The 26481-nt window shown below is 39.2% G+C and overlaps 2 protein-coding genes and 1 long non-coding RNA gene across 7 annotated transcripts; 1 reads left to right on the forward strand and 2 right to left on the reverse strand.

Moving 5' to 3' along the window:
- jdp2b (Jun dimerization protein 2b) lies at positions 1 to 11975 on the reverse strand. Of its 4 annotated transcripts, none has more exons than XM_066695023.1 (5): positions 11805 to 11886; positions 9168 to 9297; positions 2673 to 2896; positions 1479 to 1583; positions 1 to 1002 (listed from the first exon to the last, which is right to left on the reverse strand). In XM_066695023.1, the coding sequence occupies exons 2-5, from the start codon at positions 9193 to 9195 to the stop codon at positions 817 to 819; spliced, it is 543 nt and encodes a 180-aa protein (XP_066551120.1). In that variant the 5' UTR covers positions 9196 to 9297; positions 11805 to 11886; the 3' UTR covers positions 1 to 816. The 4 variants fall into 4 exon arrangements, with proteins under 4 accessions (XP_066551120.1, XP_066551122.1, XP_066551119.1 ...); XM_066695025.1 differs by having other exon boundaries at positions 9164 to 9297; XM_066695022.1 differs by lacking the exon at positions 9168 to 9297 and having other exon boundaries at positions 11805 to 11975.
- Positions 11976 to 12104: 129 nt separating this feature from the next.
- LOC136717407 (uncharacterized) lies at positions 12105 to 14077 on the forward strand. Its single transcript, XR_010805224.1, has 3 exons — positions 12105 to 12216; positions 12589 to 12622; positions 13239 to 14077. It is a non-coding gene; the product is annotated as an uncharacterized LOC136717407 (long non-coding RNA).
- Positions 14078 to 22351: 8274 nt separating this feature from the next.
- Positions 22352 to 25458, reverse strand: LOC136717408 (protein c-Fos). Of its 2 annotated transcripts, none has more exons than XM_066695026.1 (4): positions 25163 to 25458; positions 24223 to 24450; positions 23761 to 23871; positions 22352 to 23648 (listed from the first exon to the last, which is right to left on the reverse strand). In XM_066695026.1, exons 1-4 carry the CDS (start codon positions 25301 to 25303, stop codon positions 22989 to 22991), a joined length of 1140 nt encoding a protein of 379 aa, XP_066551123.1. In that variant the 5' UTR covers positions 25304 to 25458; the 3' UTR covers positions 22352 to 22988. The 2 variants fall into 2 exon arrangements, with proteins under 2 accessions (XP_066551123.1, XP_066551124.1); XM_066695027.1 differs by having other exon boundaries at positions 23761 to 23868; positions 25163 to 25457.
- Positions 25459 to 26481: the final 1023 nt, after the last annotated feature.

The raw sequence follows: 26481 nt of genomic DNA on the forward strand, positions 1-26481 counted from the left end.
TATTTTTAAAAATAAGATTTAATTAGTATAGAACAGAGTAACAAAGACATAAATGTTTGAAAAGTTACAAATGGCCATGGGGAAGACATTGAGCTGGGAAAGGAGGTTTTCCAGACTCCCTCTCAGTAAATAAAACGAACAAAAGAGGAGAAAAAAAAGCACATTGAAAACACACAACACATCAGAATAAAAAAAGGTATATCTGTTTGTAACAGAAATGTAAAATGCATCACATCTAGTGATTACATATCATATATATTTTTATAATATTTATATATATATACACATTGCAGTATAAAAAACTCATAAAAAATACAATGTAAAATTGGAAGTAACAATGATGTAACAGCAAGACTGTAAACAATACATATATATGTGCTTTAATGACGCCTGCGTCACCTTAATCGGTTCAACCGGAGACTGCCATAGTCAAGGGCAGGATATAAACAATAATATAAAATACTATAACTGTTTATTTAACCAGTATACATTGGCAAAACAAACAAACAAACAAACTCTGTCTGAGTACCTGAGACCAGAACAGATCTACATTGTTTTAGAGTGTTTCTTCTTTTTGTCTGTAGTGATGGCAGCAGTAACTTTGTGGCAGTGAAGAGCAAAAATCAAAATGAATAAAAAAAACATAGAAAAAGCACTGCCACATCACCGCCTCACGGAGCTACCCTTTTCTAAAGGACTCGACGGGAGATCTCGGCTTCCTTCAAATTCCTCCGTGAAGATCTAAGTGCTGCTGACTCTAGCTGCGCTACAAAGTCCAGGGCGGGGAGCAGCCCATCCAGCCTGCAGGCCCAGCCTTCACTTGGCAGCCAGCTGCTCCAGCAGGGGGTTGGCCTCGCTGTCGGGGGTCTTCACGCTGTCCGTCCTGACGATGCAGGTGGGCCGGTGTCGGTTCAGCATGACGATGAGTTGCTGCCGCTCGTGTTTCAGCTCCTCGATCTGCGCCTTCAGCTCGGCGTTCATCACCTCCAGCCGCTCCGACTCCTGCAAGGCAGCACGGATATTCGCGTCACGTCCCTGGGTCAAACACGCACGCACGCACGCACGCACGCACGCACATATACACACACACACACGCACGCATGTACAACCTGGAGGAATCAACAGAACCAATAACCTCTGCCTTCTTCAGTGACGAAGGCGATCTGAATTTGTAAAGCTCTTTAACATTTTACTTGTGATTTATGTTGCCATTATTGGTGTGCGTCTCTCCCTGTGGCTCTGAGAGAGAGGACAGCAAATGTGTATTGAAATTCTAGTGGTGTCTAAAATCATGGCTGGGGTGGTACGGACATTAAATTAAACAGGTTCTCTGAGAGATGCCATTAAAGGGCACAGAGGAACTTGTGCCCCACGCCTGGATGGCAATAAGAAAATGATCAGTTGTGTGCTGGTGAAAACAGCACCCTTTCCGCCACCACCGCACACATCCAAACACCTTCTCCACGACTCACACTCACCCTTTGTAGAAACTCGGTGCGCTCTTTCTTTTTATTTCGACATCGTGCTGCCGCCACTTTGTTTTTCTCTCGCCTTCTTTTCCTCCTCTCTTCTTCCTCATCCATCTGCAAGCACAAGAAGAACACCCAGTCAGCCTCTCTGCCATGGCCTAGCAAAGCCTTCAGCCCCGCTAACACAGGCCGCAGACGTGAACACAGCCTATGTGCATTACTGTACTGAAATAATATTTAATTCAGAACTGTAAGGGTAAGTGTAGCATTTGTGGTACTTAACTACACTCTAAAACTACTTATATGTTAAGAAATATGTCATATCAAAGAAGCCCTTAACCATTTAAAAAAAGATAAAACAATGTAGAGATGGAAGTGATCAACAGAAATTTTACATTACATAAATCCTTCCTAATAGTGCCGTTCTCTTTGTGGCCAGTAGGGGGTGCCCGTCACTAACCTGCAAAGGCTTGCTGTAGCTGCTATAGGATGTTTAACATTTTTTTATGTATTTTTTTTGTAAGATTAATGGGGGGAAAATGCTGTTCCATGTCTGTCAGCGTGGTTTCAGACGCCAGAAAAAGAAAAAAGAAAACTACAGTGTTCCCTCACCAGCGCTGCATGAGAGGCAGTGTCATGTTTATTGAATTTTCAAATGTTTCATATGAAAATATACATCGACTGCTCATTTAAACAGCCCTAAAGACACACCTTGTTAAACTGACAGGAATAATTTAATTGCAGTGAAAGATGCATGGAATAAAGACATTGTGCGTGCAGGCCGATAGATTATATTTGGCATAAAACCATGTGGGCTATATATGCATGTGCATTCCCACAATTTGAACTGTGGCAGAGAACAATGTGACATGTATTTCCACAAACTTCGTGTGGGGAAAAATAAATAAATAAATAAATACAACTTCTTGAGTTTCTAAGCAAAGGTAGAGTCTTTAAGCAGTCCCCAGGACAGAACTCAAGACACGGAAACAGGTGTATGTTTTGTGAGACCATACAACAAGCGCGACTTTATATGCAAGGAAAGCACATGCAAATTTGACCTTACTTGCTTTTCATACATTTAATCTTACATTTCGCACTATTCAAAATGTCACAAAAAGAGCAGGAGATAACTGGAGCTGACAGAGTGCCATATCCCCTGTCCCTCCAGGCCCTGCCTGCCTCCCAGCATGCCATGCTCACCTCTCCCTTTAATGCTGACGGCCTCTTCCCCAGTTTGACCCCCAGGAAGTGCAGCGGCGAGAGCATGGCCCCGATGTTGCGGATGTCGGCGTACTTCAGCTCCTCGGTGGTCAGAGTGGTGGACGGGATGCCGGCCAGCGGCCCGAGACTGGGGAGAGAACCTGCCGTCAGCGAGGGGTCTGGTATCTGTCCAGGCATCATGTCAGGCCCAGCTACAACCACAGCTGCCAAGGAAAGGGAAAAAACACAACGTTAACAGGTCTGGAGTCGGTGCCACTCTCCCAGCCACCAGTGCCGCTCCTGAAATAACAACCTTTGACACGAGCAGCCGCTGCCTCGCAGAACTGGAAGGAAATGTCAGTCCTCCAGACACAAGGGTTTGTCTTCACAGACCACATGATATGAAGAGAGCAGCACTTTCCCGACATCAAAAGCTTAACCTATTAACCTACATCCACAGCCCAGAGACACAGTGCCACACCAGTTCAAGGGAACTCTTTCACCACGATCATAGAGCCAATTAAAAGGTTTCCCACAGCGGTCACTAATCTGAACAAGTTGCTTTTCTTGGAGATTTCTAGCACCATTCATAACCCACTTCCAAGCCGTCCCACACCGACTCAACAGAAACTTCAGTCGTCTGTTCATACCTGAGACAGCGGAGGCTCCTCGAGAGCTCTCACTTCTGCACTGAGCCGTACTGAAGCGATTTTCTACTATGTGGGTGTGATTTATTAGATTTATATTTAAACAAGAGCACACGGTTGCCATGGCATCAAGTACCTATGCATATCCTGCAATATTTGGAGTTAAACCCACTTGATAAAGATAGCCCTGGGGGAATACAGGTAACGCTCGTTTTGACAGGCAATGGCAAAAGCTCATTGGATGGAAGTCATCAGTATAGTTTAAGTCCATGAATTGCACTAAACATAATTTAGGGGAATGCAGCTTAACATGCAGAGGAAATGGCTCCAGAAGCAAATAATCTTTGTAATTATTGTAAGGCAGAAACTTGGTCAAGAGCACTGGTTAAATTAAAAACAAATGTTATATGCGATACAATAATGCAACCTGAGACCTACTCTGGGTATTTCATTCCTGCCCTGAGAAGCAAGTTATAATATTCTGGCACCGACGGGTCTTCATTGCAGAACTGATTATTGAAGCGCTGCAACTGAATTAGCTTAATAATGGCAATAAATAGTTTGACAGGACTGGGCAGGAAACCAAATTTAGGCATCAGATCTCTAATGCAAAGGAGTCGAAGTTTTGCCTTTAAATGCTTTACTGAAATGTCATTGTTAAAATATATTTAAAAATAAAGTAATAAACGGAGACAAAAAGAATGACATTATATAACCCCATCCTCAAAGCACCCCACCCTCCTGGGCCCTGGACGGTTTTGTTTTAATCTGCAAGGTGTGGCGGTTGCAGCCACAGCGTTTGGCGTCTCTAATGTGCCTTGTCACTGGAGCGCCAGATTCCTAAAGCTTGCCCTGACACGGGCAATTTCATTGGTCTGTTTCCAAGCATGTTCAATTCCCAGTCCATTTTCATTAGCCAGTGTCGTACACAGACGGCAGTGCTGAAGTTGACTGCCTTGCAGACACTCTCCCGGGGTAAACCTCTGGAAGCCAACAGCTTAAGCATGAATTGCTGGCCAGTTGTGGAGCAAGGAGGCCGAAGCCAAGTTCCAACAAACCATTTTATTATTATTTTTATTATTTTATTTTATTTTACTTTTTTTTTTCTTACAGTATCTATACTTCCATTTACAGAACACTTGGCACAGTTGGTCTGTTATTACTGGAGCTGCAATGAAGAGTTCTACTCAAAAGCAGACCCAGACGCATTCCCCATTTAGCCCAAGGAGAACGGAGGACAACACTGCCAAAAAATATATCACGCTCTCCCCAGGTTTGCAAAGTACAAGGTTTTCTGTATGTCAGTGTATTTGCATATTAGAGACGGTGCATTTCGATGGGAGGGAGTTGGTGTCAGACAATGACATTAACTTAATGGTTGATCCCTGCCCTCTGCCATCAGCATCCAGTGTGATCACCAAAACCCACAGTTTATCTGCCTTTGAAGAAAAGTTGCTTTACCTTTCCTCAAATAACTCTCGCAGCACAAACTGTGCAGGGACTTCTATCTTGTATTGTTTTCCAGGCAGCACCTGTTGTGACTTGCCAGGGAAACTCTGCCTGTCATTATCCGTATGGTTTAAAATCTGATTCCAGTGAATTCAAAGCCACAGTTCCCCTGAAACAGGAGCTGATGGGACAAGTCTTGTGCTTTTAGAAGGAGCCCCTCAGCTCACATACTTGAAGACTGCCAACCTAAAGAAGATGCAAGTCAGAAACATTCTCGTGCAAAACAAATGCTTTCCTAAATGCACAAATAAATGAATGAAAACCGTTTCGAATGCTAAAAGTATCAAGCTGTTTCCTGCAGCAGTGAGACTTCAGCAATGCCAACAACAGGCAGCTTCTAGCCAGTACCACACACAGTGATCAGATTGATTACCCACTGCAACTAGTCTCCCTAATTTCTACAAGTTCTGCCATTTATTCAAATAAAGAAATAACATCTGTAGGAATAAGAAACAGAAAAGCAAGACTCTACAGGTGTGCAGTATTGTTGTGCCATGGACTTATATTACCCTGCCAACCATGTGGGTGTCCCTTAATGTACTCCCACCCTGCCCGAGCCCTGAGTTCACCTCGACCATGATTGGACAGGTCTTACAGGGTCAGTCCTTTCCTCCTGCCCCGACTCAATGATACACACGAGAACAGCACCTGAGAATCACCACAGTCTGCAGGGGCCCAACATCGTCCGACAGATCTGTCTTATCTACTGCCAGATTTCCCCAAGGGCCCAACAGCTCCCCTCCCTTCCCACACCACAAACTGGCACAGCCCTGCACTGACACCAAGCACCTGTATGGGCACGACGGCATGCAAGCCATAACAAAAAATAGACCAACTGCTGTCCTTACTCAGTCTGGTTGAGGTGGTGGTGAATCATCAGCTTCCTAGAGCATTAATGTGCCCCATGCTGTCGGGATGGGTGGGTTATTGGGTTGTTGGGGGTTCGAAAACAACTTCCTCAAACTGCATTTCCATTTGCAGATTTCAGCTGACATTATTAGTTTGCCCGCGATGACGTAGTACCCCCCGCTATGCTATTTCAGCCAAGCAGAAAAACCAATGCCACAACCGGGTTCTGAAGAATGTGCCCGAAACAAAGAGACCCACTCAAGTGGCGCTGGGCTCGCAGACACCGCTTTCTAGGACTGTGTAGGGGCAGCTGTGTCCAAAGTTTAGATGGGAGTGGAGCGGAAATGTTATGTATTAGTTATGAAATAGAATAAAACTGCACTCAAGACACTCTGGCGACGGGCCAAAATAATCATTTTTGGGGTTTTGGCTTTTTCAGTGCATGCGTGTGTTTCAGGTTCCTTTCTCCTCCCCCCCCCCTTTTTTTCCCCTTCATATTTTCACAAAAAACTGCACAAATGTCGAGATCGCCGTGCTTACATAATTCATCTATGTCTAAACCCAGTGCCTGTCGAAACGGGACCATTTCCTGCTCCATTCCTCAAGGCAATTAACAGCTCCAGCTCTGAAGGAACCTTTAACATCGGGAGAACATTTGAGTCTTGGAAGATGAATGTTAAAAAACAACATTTCATAACAGAAGAAAGCTGAATAAAGGGTGCAGACCGCATTTTACAGAACCAGACCTAACCCACCCCCCTCCCTTCCCTGTTTTCTCGTCTTTTTTTGCTTTTCACATTGCAGGATCTGAGTAAGTATAACAAATATTTGAACTATGCACTGGGATAGCGCTGACCGCTCACTAACACATACATCATAAAAGCATAAAATAAGTTTTTCTCCATACTGTGTTGAGCTTAGAGAAATCAGGGGGACAAGGGAGGTGCGGGGATAAAATAAAGAAAAAGACAAAAATGAAAAAGTCCAAAAAGCACTGTGTTGATACAGATTGCAACATTGCAGTGATGCATCTTACAGACGCCTGAACTGGACTGTTCATTTGAAGACTCCGAATGCAATCTCTTGCACAAAACTGCTAGATCTACCTCACTGCATTACAAAGTATGATTTGTCTGGAGAGTATTATAAGCTAAAATGGAAAATGAGGCATATTCTTATGGAAAAGGTTTCCTCTCAGGAACGTTCGGGAGCAAAGTTCTTCACTCCAGTCTGGAATCTGCAGCTCACTCAGGCCATGATGGAATTAAAAGTAGTACATCAATAAATAAATCTTCATCATCTCACGAACTCAATATTTCCATTACGTGATCTATATGTGATCACAAGATATCTTAAGTTTACAAGCAATCATCCTGTGATTTCGAGATAATCCTAAAATAAATCGAGATCTTGAAATAACACTGCAGAAAAGATTTGGTTGAGAGCATCATAGCATGTAATGTTATGGGCAACACCACAGATCATCCTAGCGGAGAGATTAACCCTACAGAAGTCAATACCAAGGCCTACTGCAAGCAAGACACCTTAAAGTGCTACTACAGACTAAATCAAGTAGGTCAAGTAACAAAAGTGCCTTCTGTGCTACATTAGCCCGTCCCTTGTCCCTGCTGTCCAGACCACCAAAGCCTGACAGATATTATTCAGTTTAGCAGCTGCCGGGACAATGGCATCCACTAGCAAAAATAGTTTTTGTCGTTAAGCTGCAGCCTGTTGACTACTGTAAATTATGATGACAACCTTAAGCATGGAGAGCTTTTCAACAGGGGACAAAAAACTGTCCCACACCATCTAAAATTCACCACTGTCCCAATCACATACAAAACAGTGTCGTCCCCTTATCCTTGCAGAATTCAGTTTCCAAACCTGCTCTCAACCTGCCAGCCAAGGCACAGGCAGCGAGGAAGGCCGGTGCTGTTCCCGAGTCTGCTCCCTGACCCAGATTATAAATGGCATTTCTGTTCCCATCAGCAGCATCCCTAAAGCACATTCCCCCTGGGGCAGTTTTGTTATGAGGGATTAGCGCCCTGGCAATAGACTGCGGAAGACTTTGACACACTGAGTCAAGTCTTTTCCTGACGGTTTTCTCGCGACACTCATTCATAAATGCACTCAAGTCAAAGTGGTAGGTTCAGGTCATTCGCGGAGGACAGTTGCGGTGTCAGCCTGTATGTGAGGTGTGTTACACTCAGAGGTCACTGTGCAATTAGAACTCATGTCTGAGATGATATAGAGGATAGCTAAGACACCATCAATGTATCAAGGCTTCAGGAACGCAAAAGCACCGCTACAGTGTCCATGTAGAATTGTACTTCACAAGTGGCAAGACTTTTATTCTTAGGACTCTAAAGTACACCACTACCCAGGAAACTAACTCAGATTACAATAACTCCTTATAAAACTTTTCCACATCTCTTAACCTTCATGTCTTGCTTTTGTAATCTAAAGAAGATAATTTATTTCACAGTTTGAACAACACATAAGACATACAGGACAAACCCAAACTTATGCAACCCCTACAGTCACACATAAAACAAGCAGTGTTTAAAAAGGATTTAACGCAGGCTTTGTTAAAGCAATCACTGGGTTATGTAACATATGGTGGTGAATTCCATGACGTTGTCCATGTTAAACATACGGCAGGAAACTCCTAGGTTTTCAACTACAGCTCCCACGAGAAACAGAATTTTCTGTAATGCATATTCTTGCAACCCGTACTGCAATTACTCAGTAAGAGTGTTTTTTGTTTGTTTGTTTATTTGCAAAAGTCACAAAGTAAAGTTAGGGCTGTGGACTAAACTCAAATTTTGGTTGGTTTTAAATTAGTCAAAGTAGGGAAATCTGGAAGACATATGTGGTGCCCAAGTTATAGTGGTCAGTTGCGCAATTACATTAATAACTAATGAGCTACAACTGAGCTACAAATGCTTTAATGGCATTGACCATTAAGGTATCTTAAAGCTGAATCACTTTTGTACACTTCGGAATTATCCTAAAAATATTATATTAATGGCTGTGGTTTCATTCATGCTTCTGGATTCTTTATGCTTACTACGATAGCATGTTGAGAAACAGAAACAGCTTGCAGATTAATGTACTGAAACAAAGTCTTCTGGTTACAATGACTGGGGTAAACATGAGCTTAACCCCTTGGCTTGTGTCAGGAAACAGACGCAAACTACAGTATCTCTGATGTACTGAGTGCTGGGTCATGTTCAAATATTTAAACAGATAGCTTCACTCTACACAGGACAATGTTACTTCTTAAAATAAACTGAAGACTCCCCATTTTCCATGTCTAACCATCGTAAGCTTTTAAGATAGTTTATCCCCATTAAACTGGAATATCACACCAAATGTGTAGCCGTCTTCTTACAGACAAATCCAAATTCATTATGGCTTCTCTGTCAGAGAAGGTAACATTTTCTCTAGAGAGAACAAAACAACTCAGGGTTTTGAAACATTTACCTACTGTTCATAGTTGCTGTTCCATAAGTCATGTGGAGGCTCAATATACAGTTTTCTGGGAGGCAGCAGGTTAGATGTTACACGCATAGCTGGAAATGAGATGCCGGACTAAACTCTCCACAGCTGAGAAAAAGCTGTTGAAGTCAATTGAGAGAAAACATGCATCTTTACTTCCATACCGGATGGATTTTTAACCAGTACATTATTTTTTAACTCTCTACTGGAGTGCATACTTCATAAATGCATTTTCTACAAAAATAAATATTAGCTTTATTTTAAAAAGAAGAGAAATCAGTGCCGCTCAAAAACAAATTGTTATAAATCTGTTTCTTAATTATTTTTTTTGAAAGTGTTCTTTCATTGCATTGTTTAAGTCTTGAGAATTTCCTGCCTTGTTTTTCCCAGCCCTTGGCATATTGTTTTCTACTTCACTTTCCTTCCAGAACCAATTAATGTAACACCTTTCTGACTGTTTGAATGTTGCCCTTTTTACTGGCCCATGGCCCTACTCACCCAGCACGTCTCCAAAGAAAAGGTTTGACTTAATGTTAAGTATTTAATATAACAGTAGAATTATAACATACAGAATTTTATATTATTTCTGTTCATTTTGAATGTGTATAAAAAATAAGTCTATATAATGTTTGACGAAATTCTAGTCAGAAACCCAAAAGCATCAAAATTTTGTGACAATAAAACTCAGTTTACAAGTGTCTTGACAAGAACACAGATGAGTTTCGGCAACAGTGTCATTCAAATTCAACAAGCTTGCAAACACTCCTGTTGCACTTCAAACTCCTTGTCTGTTGTGAACATAACATGAAAAGAGATGTTCAGTTGTATGTGCATGTATGCAAGCTTTAGTTTTGTTAACAATCCAAAACAAGCTTTTAAACAAGGTCCCAGATGTATGGCATACACATTGAGGTTTTGTAAGAAAGAACAAAACTGCAAAGCATAGGAAAACTATTCTAAATAAAAGCATAACCATTCGGGTTTAGAATGACATCAATTAAATTAACTACTCTGATGAGCTTTAAAAGGGACTTAATTGGCCATGTAAAAATTATAAGCAAATAATACAGAAAGTAACATAATAAACCCAAATAATATATAATAAAGCAGAATTTGAGATATTTCAGAACAGCATAATAGTGCAAATATGCTCACAATAGTGTCAAATAACAAAAAATGGCGAACATACCAGCTGTGATTGATGCAAGGCCTCTGTCTATCACATTGTTTGTGATTATGAATTATGAAGTGATGGACCACAATGCATCCATCCCTCAATAGAAACATAGAAGTGATACACAAAGCTCGGCCAGCTGGTTCACTGAAAATACTTTCCAGGAATTCACTGAAGAGCATAAAATGTAGTTCTCATTATGAGCCACATATTGACTGTTTAATTGGCTGTTTAATATAGTTTTCATACAGAAAAAGTATTTTCTAATGCACAGGATTACTTTTGCCTTTCGGAAGCCAGTTTCCCCAAATAATATTGTACAGTATACAAATGCAAAAGGGTATATATAATATATGTAATAAAAAATATGTAATAATTTAAGATTTAAGTTGGCAACTAGTAGAGTACAGTGCAGTGAATGTCAATTGCTTTCAGGAAACAGAGGTGAAATTTAAGCGCCAGCTGTTGCTCTTTGAAGAACAGATACAAATTGATATTAACAATTGCAGCTACACAAGGACTTCAATAAACGTATCCACAGCCTGATTGGTTTCAAAAGTATTGCTGCAAACGTCATATTATCGGCAAAATAAACATGATCAATAACTTTGTGCAGGAAAGGTCAGGAATAACACTTTTGCCACTGCCACATATGATTGTCTTGCAATAAGATGTAATAGACATAGGAATCTAGCAATTACACGTGTTATTAAAGCCAAGGGACAAATCAATGCAAATGAATAAGACGAGCTGCACATGACATCTTCACGAAACCGATCAAGCAACTTCAAAAGTGAGTTTAAAACCTGTCATTGTACCAGTCACCTCTGTAAATCTGCCAACCTTAAATAAACGCCTATAAATTAACTTTTCACAAGCAAAAACTGCCCCCGAAGAGCGGAAGTTATTGTTCGGTTAAAGTGTGTTCATGTCTTACGTAACTCCGTGTAACTTCTGCAGCTCGTTAATGCCCTTCATGTTAATAGATATAACCGTTTAATACAAATGCAAATGCAAACAATTCAATAAAGAATAACTGGCGTGCCTCTTTTCCATCTGACTTTCATTAGTTTCTGTTTTGGCTCCCATCTCAGATTATTAGTGGGAAAAAAAAAAGCCCCAAGAGAAGAAAATGTCGAGTCTTCCCAGTTGTGCAAGCTCTTGCAAACGGATTTTTTTTTTTTTTTTAAAGAAGAGAGAAAACGTGCACACAAACATCGCAAAGCACACGAAATGCATGCAAAACCTTGCTACTGCATCTACACAACGTAAAACACAGGGCAACAGCACGTCGCTAAATGGGACTGGAGCTTGTCTGAGTCCCAGAGACTCTGCAGGGTGGCAGGAAAGCCTGTTTAAAAAAGTTGCGCAACTTTATTCAAACTCCATGCGTGCCGCTAGCTTAACCGATCTAACTTTTTTCTGTCCGAAATACTTTTGATGTGAATTTACCTGCCTTTGGTCTTAAATCCGATAGAAATTCGTTTTTCAGGTCAGCTGAAGGTCGGATGTAGCTTTTAAAGAGTGGAAATCGTTGCATCAGCCCGTTTTTATACCGATCCCTATCTGGGAGGGTTTGGGAATGCGGAACCTACTTGTGCCAGCCAGACGTAAGCAGGGATGTAAAAATACAGTAACGCGTAGAACTGGAAGAAGACATTCTCGAATCCCCGCCCCTAGCGACCAAACAAACAACACGGCAACACCGCCGCGCCGCCGCAGATCGACCCACCCACGCAGCGCACACGGGAATCCCTCTGCAAACAAACAGCCCACACCTGCATCATCATCGCATCATCGCTCTGCCCAAAAAGTATCAGTAAAACTCAACAAAAACACCACCGCCTACATTTTTTTCTTTGAGGTAAACAAACACTTGGGATGTGTTTTGTTAGTTCGGCCTGTAATTCAATGGTAGTGCCTTTTTTAGAGGAGAGTGCATCCTTTTTTATGAAAATGGGCGTTATTCATAGTTTTACTAAATATAAGCACAGAAAGGTATTTTTAGAAACAGCTCCACTAACAACCACTTTCTATTCTTTTCACTGGGAGGATTGCTAGAGCACACCCGCCAATTAACAGGTGCCATGCTCTGTAGCACCTAATTGCAGTTTAAAGAGGCTCATTTACATGGGGAAGCAATTATCAGTACTTGCATCAGATCTCTGTGTTTTTTTTTTTTTTTTTGAGAGAGATGGACATGAATTAACAATGCCAGTTATTCCGTAAAATGTAGGTTGGGACAGCCACGAAGAACCCCTACATATCAGGTGTGTGTTTTCATTATAACCCAGTAGAACAACTGCAAGACATTTTTTTTTCATCATTAAAAAGATTGGAATTCGTCCTTTAATACAAATGCAAAAAAAAAAAAATGTACACAGAGTTCATTCAAAACCTAGCAGTGTTTTATGGATCCACTGGCAACAATACTATTGAGGAAACTCTTCCAGGAACCTCTTTTTAGGGTCATCAACCTTTCCAAAATGATATTTGACCGCTCTTCAATGCCTATGTAAGCAAAAAATAACAAGGATACCAAAATTCACATAAACGTCTGTATGGGACTCATTTCACTGTATGAGGGCTTCATATGGTTTTGTGTAACAGTATCACTGTAAGGAAACAAGAGACACAAAGTCTCTCTGTTAAATCCCTACCTGCTACATATGAATATGAGTCAGGAGTGCTTTTAAGCCCCGTTATACGACTTTATGGGCTGGGAGGTTTGAAGGACTAAGCCTCATGGTTGTTAAAAATGAAGCTGTGAGCAAAGGCCTCAAGTTGGCATAATCGGAGCAGCATATAAGCAATATCCTATATATAGTAGGGACAGTTTTATCTGTGACTATAATATGACACTGAACTGAAGTTCCCCTTTGACAGGTAACCCTGGATGACATTTGACAACCATGAGGCATTTCTCCATAGTGGTAAGCACTCCTTCCATTCTGGTCAAGGGCAAATTTGTAATGATAACCTCTCTCTGAGAAATTGCTTTCTTAAGATTGCCCAACTCGTGCCAAGCAGGCAGTGGGTGCAGCACGTACGTGACCAATAAATATAGTGAAAGAGCTCGCTTGGAGTAATGAATATCTACCATGTAACTTAGGGTTTCAAGTAACAGGCATTTGGACACTTAGTCTCATAGATTCACTTTTGTTGATAGCATTACATTTGTATGTACTACATTTCAACAGGATTTAAATCACAGTAAATTCTATAATGGCGTGCATTTTAAGCAAAAAGTGTCTCATCCCATATAATGTTTGTCTCAGAAAAAGTCCATTCCACAGCCTTATAAACACAGAAAATGAAGAAACCAGCTGTAAATTGAGTTAAATGACCTCAAATTCTAGTGACATACATTTAACTTTAAATTCACTTTCCACACTACGTTACTGTTTTTTGTGGTTCCATAGCTGTTTGAAAAAGCTAACAGTGAGTACCAGATATACTCAATCCTATTGTGTCTGCTCTTCTGCTATAAAATAAATTGTACTCACAATTTAAAGGAAAGGGCTGGGAATCACCCAGTCATTTCCTTACTGAGTGTCCTAGTCAGTAAAGCATGATTGGTAAAATAATGTTATATAATTTCAGTAGAGAAAAGTTAGGTCTGCAGTGTCGTGTGAACCCGAAGCCACTAAGGAGAATGACTGAATTTTGGCTATGATCAAATTAGCTCTATGTTTACTGTACACATTAATAAAGACTAAATAATATAAGACCACACAGGGGGAACAGTAAGTTCAGTTGAGTTTATGCACACTGGATTCACTCAATAAAATGATGAAGACAATATTGACAATAATTTCCTCTAATACACAAAAGTGAATTTATAAATAAAAAACATTAATATGGCTTATCAAATGCCATTAAGATACATTAATAAATAAAACAGAAGACAGAAGCCTAGGAAATTGTTGTTGTGTTTTGAAATACAGTATTACACAGTTCAGGAATTAAACTTTTCCTTTTCTCACCAAGGCTAATTCGGATCTATGGAAGTCAGCGGATTGCAGTATACACTAGTAAACCTTATCTTATATAGCGCCATTAAAAAGCAGTCATGTCGAAGGGCTTTACCAGAACAACAAATCAATAGTGATAAAAACATACACAAAATGGATGCTTAAAATGGACGACCTTTGAAAGGAAGTCATGTGCACAGTTACCCCAGGTCCTCCAGCTGCCGACACAGAGCACTCTTTGTGTGTAATGGTTAAGCTTCGTAAATACATTTTTAAAAACGTCCCTTTATCAAAGCTAGATTTATGGTGTGCTGCTTTTCATGAGCTCGACAGTGTGTGACAGTACGAGCCAGCATTGTATCAGTTCTTTATAAAACAAAAATGTAAGATAATCTGAGAGTCTCAACATAGGTTTCAAAAAGGCAAGTTTCTGATTAGGCAACAGCTATTGTTAGTCAGCAGTCTTTTCCCCCATCTTCTAGACATGGGTCCTTCCTTCAAACTGTCACCATAGTAGACCAGACAGTTGTGGTTTCTGTCTATGTAACAGTCCATTCAGTACATACAAATGTCTTACTGTCCATACCAAAATATACCTTTACATCCTCTTAAAAAATAAAAAATAGAACATCTAAATGCAGTTTTCAGTGACTTATGTCCAGTTCCTCTGAGAATGTATGCATCAGTTGGTCTAAATATACATATCTACTTGCAAAATAAGTCAAAGAGGGAAAGAAAAGCAGAACTACTATCAATAAAATTTGTGCAACAGCCTGAGCAGATTTTTGATTTTTCATATGCACGTCTCGAAGTCAAGTTAGACTTAACTGCAATTTGCCAGTTTGGCTGATGAATGTAGAAGCCACAAGGATTAGCCACTATTATGCAACACCTCGTGTGTGTGCAATTGAGTCCTCTACATTTATGAAAGGATAAATGAATAGCCCACAAATAATGCACGTTTGTGAAAATATACAATGGTTGAAGTTAAGCACAAAATATGTGTTCAATATAAATGAAAGTGCTCCATTTTGATCTCAATACCATCAGCACATGCTCATTACACCCTTGGGCAGTGTGCTCGCGCTATTTACATTACAATGGAAAGAGCCAGTTTGCTCTTTTGAGTACCGCCAAAATTTGACCGCTTTTTCTCTTGAGGAAACACACAATCATGTGATGAGAGATCTGTGTTTTGACTGGACTCATTGGAACGTGAACAGTGGACTGTTTAACACGTACACACTATCCTACCCAACTTCACAGTAACAGCGCCTGACATATTTCTGCCATGTGAGGATGCAGTACAAGCCAAAATGAATATTCATTCTGCTGTGGCTAATTGGCTGTGTTTATTTGAGCTGTGTGTGTAGGTCATTATCTTGAACTGTCATTATAGGGAGAATAAACCTAAGAATGTTTAAAAACTGCATCTTGCTGCACACTTTACACACTACATCTTCAGATTAATCGCATAAAATCTGTGTTTGGATTGTTGTTTGGGTTCATGCAAACTTCTCTTTCATGGCTATTTAAACTCACTCATAAAGTAAAACAAGTTCAACACTGTATTCTCAGGGTTGTGTAAAATGTGCTGTCACTGCAGATTTGAGCAGACAGCAAAATTGTGAATGTTCAGCTCAAGGGAAATACCCCTGGAACAGGTTTTAACTCCCTGCCCTGAGTCACCGACCATCTGCCCACAGCTCTCAGACACAACAATTATTAACACTTTATTTTTAACGCGATTGTTTCCACCCACTGCTTCCACTGTTCAAAAATACCTTCATATGCACTAGATGAGGCCATTCACGTGCCTTACTCTTTTTCAATCTATTTCTTCCAAATCCTTCAGACAGTTAAAAAATAAAAAAGTAAAAAAAGTATGTGGGGGGAATTCTGTCATTTCTCAATCTTTCTTTGGTTAAGAAAAAAGTCAGGCAAATCAATATCTACATATCATTAAACTCTTTTCCATTCACTCCTGTTGCTATCTACACACCTTGCTCCTTGCTTCCCAGTGCCAGTCTCACTTCACCTCTGATGTCCAACCCCTTCATCGTCTGAAGTAGGCCATATCTAATGAACAGGCCAATGTAGTATAAGGGAGTCTGCAGACACGTACCTATCTGAGTTTGTTTGCAGAGCAGGTTGTGGTAAGCGTTTATTTGCCCTGGGCATACTCACCTATCGGCTTCATAATTCACTAATCGCTTTCATTTCATGAGTGTCTCCGGTCCAGCTGCCATAACATCTAAGTAAAGAAAATAGTACATATGCCGTATCTAATAAATAATATCACATTTACACAAAATCATACGCACAATCAAATTTGCTTTTGTTATCATTGATGTTACAGAACCGCTGTTACTGTCCCCCATCGTATGAGGGCGATTAAGCAAAAGTATTAGACATTTAAGTATGAAAGACTCAAGATGTGCTTTACACTCAAGATCTGACATTTGACTGTATTAATAATAGTGCCTTTATTAATAAAGACGTGTCAAAACAGTATCTGAAAATTAACACACCCAGATATGTTTTAACTTGTCACAACAAAAGTGTTACCCAAGACTAGTTTGAACTACTTTTTGGCAGAAGCATCCTAGAGATGATTAAGATACAAGGCCTTAGATCAGTACATCAGGGTTAAAGTACAAATAAATGAATGTTATTTAATCACATTGTTTATTTGTTTAGCTGCCCGAGCCTGACTAAAGATTATTAAACTAGATAGATGTTTAGCTGACAATCTTCCTCTGGTAGAAACCCTACACAGACAAAAAACGTTTAACTCTCATTGATATATAGCAGTGGCTTTACCTAACCAAATAATTTAAACAGGTTAACCCTATCCCCACCTATTTTTGCAATCAGGTGACACACAGGAAACAGAAGTTTTAAAGTACTCATAGAGGCTTTCCTAATTTTTCCCTTCTGATTAAGATGTCATCAATCGTCTCTCAGATCGTATGACAAATCCTGGTAATATCTATAGCACAAGGAAAAAATTAGAAAGGCTGAAGCATTTGTAAATCAGATACATTTTACCCAGGCATCTTAGTGGATTTTTTTTTTAAATGACTGGACATTTTAAGTATATAACACACCTGCTATTTTGTAAAATGCACTATTATGGAGGTGTTCCTGTTTTCTTTCAATCCCAATAGAAGGTAATTCTGTTAAGCAAGGCTTTGATATGCTATGAAAGCTATTGACACATTGGAGGTTTACCTGTTTCTACCAACACACACCCAAAGTTGAAAATAGGTCACAGACGTCCTAGTGTAACCGAATATCTGCCACACTTCCAGCAGACGAGTCGGTGATTGATCGAGCGGCTGTGTTCTCCTGCAGGTGACCTGGGGGATGATGTCACAGGAGCAGGGCCTGGGAGGGGGAGTCTCTGAGAGATCTGACAGTCATGCCCTTGGCTGTCTCACTGCATTCCTCGCTCAGCACTGGCGGCAATCCACTGTCAAAGCGGGGATCTCAGGAAAACCTCAAAACAAAACCTCAGAACCATAGCACTAAATCAGCGCACTCGAGATGCACGTTACTTCCATTGGGATGATATTTTCAGAATACCACCAGTTACACCCCCCAGTCATAGATGAAACTGTGGGACAGCCCCTGGTTTTAATTTAACCACAAGTTTGAAAACAAAAAATAAAATGATTACCATATTTTATGTTTTTGAATTATCTTTATTAAATATCTATATAAATAATCCGGACTGATTGTTGCCAAGAGAATTACAGATGAGCACTTTTTGATTACCATGAGCTGAAAAGTGACATGTTGATAAACTAACAAAGATAAATATAATTAATTAATGCTACTTCCACAGTCATTCTACTGGATTTTCTTTTATACATTCAGGATTAAATGAAGAGGGGTAGAGGTTTGTGGGCTCCAGTTGTATTCCTTAAGCTTTGTCCATTGAGATATAAAGACTATGAGTGGATCTCTGTCCTGATGAATTGGTGTATCTTGTAGAAATACAAGTAGAAGCCTGTATCCACACCACTTGACACTGAGACCAAGAGATCATGTGCTGGAAACTGAGGGGAACTACACCATTAATTCAGATACATATTTTCCTGCCTAATAATATCAAACAAAGAAGAACAGCATTTACGATTCATAACCTTTCTATCAATGATAGTGTTGTTGTAACTAAGCTAAATAAGTGATTGGATATGTGTGCAGAGAGAATACCCCTAGTAAAATTAACAGTGAAACAAAATCTATTTATTTTACAACAGAGCCTGAAAATGGTAGTGATCATACAGTTTTTGGAGAAAACACATATTTTGAAACCGAACATTTACGAAATACCTACAACTGCTATTCCAAAGTGCCCACCAAGCTCCGCCATTGCACTTCAGTGTTAGAAACAAAGCCAAAATTGAGGAGATCTGCCCAGTCCACCTGCACAACTGAAAAGTGTGGACTGCCTGGAGTTCTTCTCTCAACATGTAATTTTAACTCGTAAAACATCTAAACACTGCAATTCTTTCAGAGAGACAGACATTACTATGCCTGCACATGCATATCCATTACTAGTTACAATAGTAACCCAGTTACAATGTAGGAGCTTGCTTAAACATAACAGTTTTTAATATGCTTGTTTTCTCTTGCTAATAAGGAAAGCTTTCACGGGCATTTAATCATACAACTACTTTATGTAAAAAAACAAAACGTAATATTTCTGCAATTAATACAGTTTGCACAGTTGTATTTCTGACCTGGGCGCTATTTAATGCTCAAAAAGGACCAATGCATGTAAATCAACACTTCAGAAAGTCAATCTTAATTTAAAAACTCACTTTGCAGCTCTTTTGTTCTACTGCAGAAGTAATCTTTGAGCTGCATTGTACATATTAGGGTTAGGGACTATTTGCAGAATCTCCAAATAAAGTCCAATTAAAATGTATCCTAAAGACTGAACTGTAATTCAGTAATGAGAGGCCATCTTATATAACCATTTTACTGTTGTTCTATTTAATTAAGCTAATTATTTGATGCTCTATTTGGTAATGATTGAATATTGTGTTATCTAATATTTCAATATACATTACATGCGATTTTAAATGAAGAATAGATGTATTAATCCAAACCCTCATAACCCACTGGTGCCTAATACCAAATGTGTAACACTTCAGATATAGCCATCTTATCTCTAAATTCCTTATGTATTAATCCACCTTTATTTTTGCAGTTGGGTTTATTTCCTTTGATAGACTGTGCAGAGTGACAAGGACTGGGAGCTGAAATCAGAAGCAATAAGAAAAGACTGCACTCTAATCGCAGCCTGTTCCCCTGCCATACAGAGTACAGACATTACTGTAGTCGTTACTCTTTTAAACTTGATTAATGCCTGAAGACATGCTCTGTGTCTTTGCAAACGAGTTTGAGTCTGACTCACTACTAAGTATTGTAACATGCTGGGCAACCACAACATAAATGGAGGTAAGCCACATCACATTCCAGTGAAATGTTCAGCTTGTGTCTCATGCTTTCTCTTTCTACTTCTAATGTAAACTTTATGAAAAGAGGGGGCACTCCTGTCTACAGTACATGTGAGACTGAGCTCTATAGATCTTTGCCGTGCAACTATAGTATTGGTTTAATTCTGGTTCCTCTTCAAGAAGTCTGCCAGTATTCAGTCTTGCATCTGGTTTATATTATCCAGAGAGCTGTTCCAGAACCGTGCTTAACCATACATAAGAACAGAGCTTAAAAACTCGTGTTTCTTTAGAGACATAACAGCAAATAAGGAGCAGAAACGGGTGTAAAAAGAAACCCAAACATTCCATCAGCCAGATGTTTTAAATACATTTTATTTAGATTCTCTCATAATTGATAATTAAAATAAAATGTTCAGGAATGTACTGGGGCATAAAATAAATAATATAAAATAAAATAAACAGCATAGGTCAGCTTCCTGTCAAGATCAAGTCGTCTAGTGATCACGATTTGCTCTCCTCTTCCTGCCAACTGTGGTGTAGAAGAGTCTCATCGGTCACTTTACTGAAACACTTGTATGTATCAAAGTTCAAACGCTCCCACACAACGCCCCAGAAACTTAATAAATCATCTATCTTAAAAACGGTATTAAATGAATGAGACGGATATATCATCCATACATGTAATTGTTTTAATGCAACAATTCACTGGATGTGCTGTTATTTAAATCTCCAGGAGTTATTCCCGTTCAAAGTAAATATGCATGTATGCATTTGTGCATGTTTTGGCTTTAGGTTTACCGCAAACAAACACAGCTTTAAACACCACGGTATTAATATACAATATTACATTAAGCATTATATTACACGTTTTATTTCACATCGAGGTAAGACAGTATTTCAATCCTATAAAGATCGAAAGCCTCCGCTATCAAAATGTTTTAGTTTCTCTATGTGCTTCCCGTAAATAACACAAAGCAATCCCAGCTTTCCTATTTTGTTTCCGGAAAAAATGTAGCACTGCTCCATTCCAGCATCCGATAAAGCCCATTCAGCTGGTCTCCATGGAGAGCAAACAAGTGCCGTTTGATGTGTCGGTTTCCCGGAGATTAGAATCCTCTCCCAGGATTCCAGAACAATCCAGTAACTGAGCGTTCCACGCCGCGCGCTGCGACCGTCCGAAGCGCTCGATATAGCTTTCCAAATATGGGCACGGAAGTAAGACGTTGCGTTCCTAGCCGCGCCAAGGAATGCAACGCTGCTGTGACGTCATCCTCCTTACGTTACGTGCCTGGAAACCAAATAACTTCGAATACATATAACAGAATAAGACGGTGCAAAGTGATAAGAATGTATGCAATTGTATAAACCATATTTTCATAAAATAGTGAAAGTATATGCTTAATTGAAAAGATGCATGCTAATTGTTAAAATCAACATATTGATGGAATAGAGAAATGTGTATTCTTACAGGAACTTCTTTCCCTCTTAGAGAAAATCATTAACTACTGAGATACTTGGTTTCTGGTTATTAAATTTGACTTAATGCATGAATATACTGTGTGTAGTCTGAAATACTGTATTAGCTGTATACCATGTCATGGGGAAGACTTAAATCATTTGTTTTGTCAAAGGTGCTGTATCATTTTTTGTACAATGTGTCTTTTTTTTAATTCTAGCTGGGCTCTAATAAAAGTTGCAGTGTTCCTAGTCTGAAGTTAAACTTCAATGTTTTTAGTAATCATTTGACATTTTGTAGTTATTTACAAAACGTCCAGTCCATCAAACAACTATTCATCAGCAAAAGTTGCACAGTTGTCAAAAAAGCAACTGCTTTATAACAGATTGCATTGCAAAATATAATTAAGACACCCATACAAATAAATGTGCATCGAAGGACATGTTTTGATCAAAAAGCTAATTGATGTGAATGTTTTGAACAAAAACGTTCATAATGTTAAAAAAATATCTATATATTTAAAAAAATCTCTGTATTGCTACTTTTTCTCATATAGACTGTATTTACAGAAATGGGCTTTGCTGCATGTAATAAACACAATAAATTATACAATCGGTACAACACCTTTACAGGTAAGTAGTATCATGCCCCAGGTGTAACTATTACATAAACACCCATATAGGCACATGGCTAACATTCCCCACCCCTTAATTTTAACTGCAGTTTAATAAAAACAAATGTGTTCACTATGAAACCGCAAGTTTAGTAGGTACCCAGCTAACACACAATGTTGTGACAACATTGTACAACATTCTGGCAATGTAAATTACATTGTTACAATGTTGTAGTAACATTATGTGTTAGCAGGGTATGGTTTACATTTCAATAAAGCAAATAAGTGACTATTAAAAATTTATTATGGTGGTTAGATTTATTTTAGATTCCAGATTAATTGTTTTGTGGTGTTTTGGTTTGTTTGACACTTGTGGTAAAAATGAATGACTAAGCTGAATGCTTCTGTTGATAAAATCTGTTGGATAACAATAGTAACCCCCTTGAAATTCAAGAGCACTTTACAAGAACACAGGCACAATATCATGTCAAATGTATTTAATGATCATATTCTTTCAGTAAGCAATCAATGCTTATTTTTTTGTACTCGACAAGTCAAAACTCTTAAGGTAGAAAAATAAACTATGTCATAAAATACATCTCAATAAATAAAAGCACAGTAGATGTTTTCATGGAAAACTCATTAAATGTATATAATAAACCACTTTAAAACAATGATCACATACAGAACAATGAAAATTGAGGTATGCAAGAACAGTACATGTCATGTATACTTTAAACACTATATTCATTTTAGACAGTAACATACTATTGCTATTTAAACACAAAACAGTACTCAATCTGCCAATAGCTTCACAATACATTAAAAGATCTAGCACCAATAAAACAGGTAATGCTATTCTCAACTCATTAAAATAAATGGCACTGCTCTGCATGCTTTAAATACCAGACCATAGTTAAAATCTCTCATGAACATGACTATACATGCTTTTAGCTACATAGTGTATCTGGAAGAAGTTAATACTGGTTTGATCACAGTAAACATTTCATGGGTATAACCATTGGATCAAAGGCTTAGATTATTGCCAATATCAGATCCAGCAGAATGTAGTATTTTAATATATATGTAGTCTGTCCAATTAGTTTAGAGACATTTGTATTATAAGGCTAAAAGTGTTGGTGAATTCAGGATATCTAATGCAGAATCAGTCTTGCCGACTACACCTTTGAGATTGTCAGTAAAAGAATCAAACTCTGGGTAGGTAAATGCAAAAGATGGTAAGTAATTGCCGCAGGTCGGAGTGGATGTCACTATTGGGGTGCTGAGGGGCTCGAGGTCATTGGACACCGATTTATAAAGGGTTTCCCAGTCTGTCACTCCAAAAGAGCTGGTCAAGTCTATGTCCGGGACAGATCTGGCCGTCTCCATGGGGTTCTTGTCCATGTTAGGTAGAAGATTGTCAAGGGGCTCCTCTTTTAGATCTAAGGAAGGCTCGAGATCACAAAGGTTCACCTCGGCACTGGAGCAGAGCAAGATGTTTGAATTCCCTGAAATAACTGTAGTGGGAAGGTTGGAGATCTCCAGGTCTTGCAGTGTGGAAGCATCTCCTGAGTTTCCTTCCTGGATTTTGGAAGTTTCCACGGGAGCGATCAGCTGAGGGGATCCCATGGGCTCACTGAAGATGCTGTCTAGATCGTCTGGGATTTTACAAATTGGTTTATGAGCAGCAAGGATAAGCTCCAGTTTTTCCTTCTCTTTCAGAAGATTGGCAATTTCTGTTTGGAGAGCGTCCTTGTCATCTTCCAGCTTGTCGGTTTCCTACCGAAAAATAAATAAAGATGTGAGCAACGCAAAATCTAACTCAAAATAAGATTGTCTAAAAAAATATATACGAACATAATTTTTTAGAAATGGAAAATACTATACTTACAGCTTGCAGGGTGTCAGTGAGTTCTCTCCTTCTGTTGCGGCACTTTGCTGCAGCCATTTTATTCCTCTCCCGTCTGATTCTCTTTTTCTCTTCTTCCTCTGGGGAAAGCTGCTTAATTTAAAAAAATGATGATTATTATTTTTGAGAATTTCAACATTTCATCTCTTAATCCTCCGCTTCCCTTATCAATTCATTCTGTTAAGAGAATGGCAACCCGTTCTTTCTCTGCAGTGCTTCTAAAAATAGAGTATTGTTGCAGACTGTTCATGACCTGAATTTAAATTGGGTACCTCAGCAAGGCATATATCCAACTCCAGGCTCCCTAGTGCAAGCAATGAATTGCTGCAATTATTGCAATGCAAATAATGTTTAATTAAAATAACAAGCATACATTAATCATAGGCATTATACTACATGATGTAGAAGAGATAAAAAGGGACTGCACAGAAAAGGAAAGATTACCTGCTCAATTTTCCCCTTTCTGCCAGTGGTTTGTCCTCTGTTCCCAGTTGTTTTTTGAACAGCCTGGTTGGAACTCCGTGCTTTATAGGGGTGAGTTCGAGCTTGAGAAGGAGACATGGATGTAATCACTGCTGGCTGGACCATCCACTGTAGATCGGGGGTTGTTGAAATTGCAGTCACGGTAGGGACAAACGGGGAGGCAGAGACATCCATTTCTGAGCAAAATTCCTGCAGAAACACAATAAAATTGATAAGGAAGGCTTGCATGGAAACATCGTTTTAATCAATATTTAAAATAATAACAAAATAAAATGTGCCCTTATTACAGTACTATATAAAACTATTATTCACCCCTAAATTACAAATGTTACCAATTTATATAAAATGAATATTCTTGAAAGATTCTACAATATATTTGCATGCTATACGTTATTTGTAATTATTTGGTCTAAAACAACAATGTCTCATACATATATTATTTGTAATCGACCGAATGTGTTCCCTTTTCCAGATATTGGGGTTTATAAAGGCTGCTGACGTCTATCTGACGCCACACTGCCGTGGAGTCTCCTGAATGATTTTTTTCTCAATGAACCGCTGTACAAATATGCAGTCTCGCTTTCAAGATCACGGGCAGCAAAAATACCCCTATTCCTCCAATTCACAGCTACTAGTCGTACTGTATTATGTATTGTCTTATTCCTGAAAAGCCATTAAACCCTGTCCCCCTGCAAGCACAGCGAACATGTTTCAATAATCCTGAAAGTGCTGTATTTAAGATGTGCAAAACTCCTTAGAAAATCTGTCAAGACGCATATTAATCTCTGCACTGCACACATCCCTTCACACACAAACGTAACACCAGGAGCTGAACAACTGTCGTGCATTTTTATAAAACGGACAGCATGGTTTGGCAGACGATGAGAAGACGTTGCTGTACCTGTTGGTTATTCATCGGAGAGGCGGAGGAGCTGGTGAAGCAGTCGGGAGACGGCTGATAGTACGGAAGGGTGTCCCCGGCAGGAGATGCCGTACTGCCGCGGGAAGAAGAGTCGTACTCGGTGCTAAAGTTTGGAAACATGTCTGAACGAAACTGTAGCAAGCTGGTGGTATTCAAAAAATAAAATATTAGAAGCCAAGATGTCCCTTTCCAGTCAGACTTGGTTAAAATCTTCGTAGATTGCTCAGTAGTCCTTCTGCCAGGTTCCCATACCCGGTAACTGCTGGATGAGTTTGCTGGCTCCTCCTTTTATACTGTGCCAGATTTTTATGAATGAAATCGGTGCGGTAAGGCTGTACCATTGCTGCGGGGGGGGAGTGGCAGTTGTGAAAAATAAACACTTAGCTTATCGACGGGGCAGTGGTACATCTGTGCAATTCATATTCAAGCAGTAATGTATCTATTTTTTAATTACATTCAATATTTTTCATTAACCCACAGCATTTGCCTCATGAGAGCCCCCCTCTTGAGAAGGGAAAGTGTGTGCACATTGTCACGTGAAACATGTCAGTTTTAATACTGTATTTACAGATGCTACACCCACGCACTGGAGACAATATCCTTTTCATAAAGCACAATGCATGTCTTATATGTAAATGTACGTTAAAAAAACAAAAAAAAAAAAACAGACTACACTTGATTACATTTGCACAATAAATAGTACATTGTATTAGAATAACATGATTTTGAGAAATGAATAAAGCATCACCACTGAGCAGTAATATTAAGACAGCACGTCAGGCTGTCAGCATCAAAATACATTAATAATAATTACAATTATTATTATTATTATTATTATTATTATTATTATTATTATTATTATTATATTAAATTAAATAGACAAATAATATTCTTTTTTTAAATTTCATTCATCAATTGTTCCTCAGTCATATTAAGTATTGCACCAAAAACCCTTAGAATACAATTATAATACTGTTACTGCAAATGCATTTTCTGACTTTCACTTCTCCATGTTCCTTTGCCTTTATTGTCATAACTAAAAGCACCTCATCGCGAACAACTCCTTATTAAAGTGGTCCTAATGATCGGTATCCACGATTTGAGACGAATGCATACATGTGTATAACAACCCTGTAATGAAACAATTAGTCACAGAGTGTGTGTGTGTGTGTGTGTGGGGGGGGGGGGGGGGGTAAAGTTTTACAAAACAGTGTGATGGGGGCAACAAAGGCTGGTATAAAAATATGCCAGCAACTGACAATGGGATTTGTAGAGAGCGTGCCTGCTTACGGTAATTT

This window comes from Amia ocellicauda, chromosome 21 (genome assembly GCF_036373705.1).
Source record: "Amia ocellicauda isolate fAmiCal2 chromosome 21, fAmiCal2.hap1, whole genome shotgun sequence".
Lineage (NCBI taxonomy): Eukaryota > Metazoa > Chordata > Actinopteri > Amiiformes > Amiidae > Amia > Amia ocellicauda.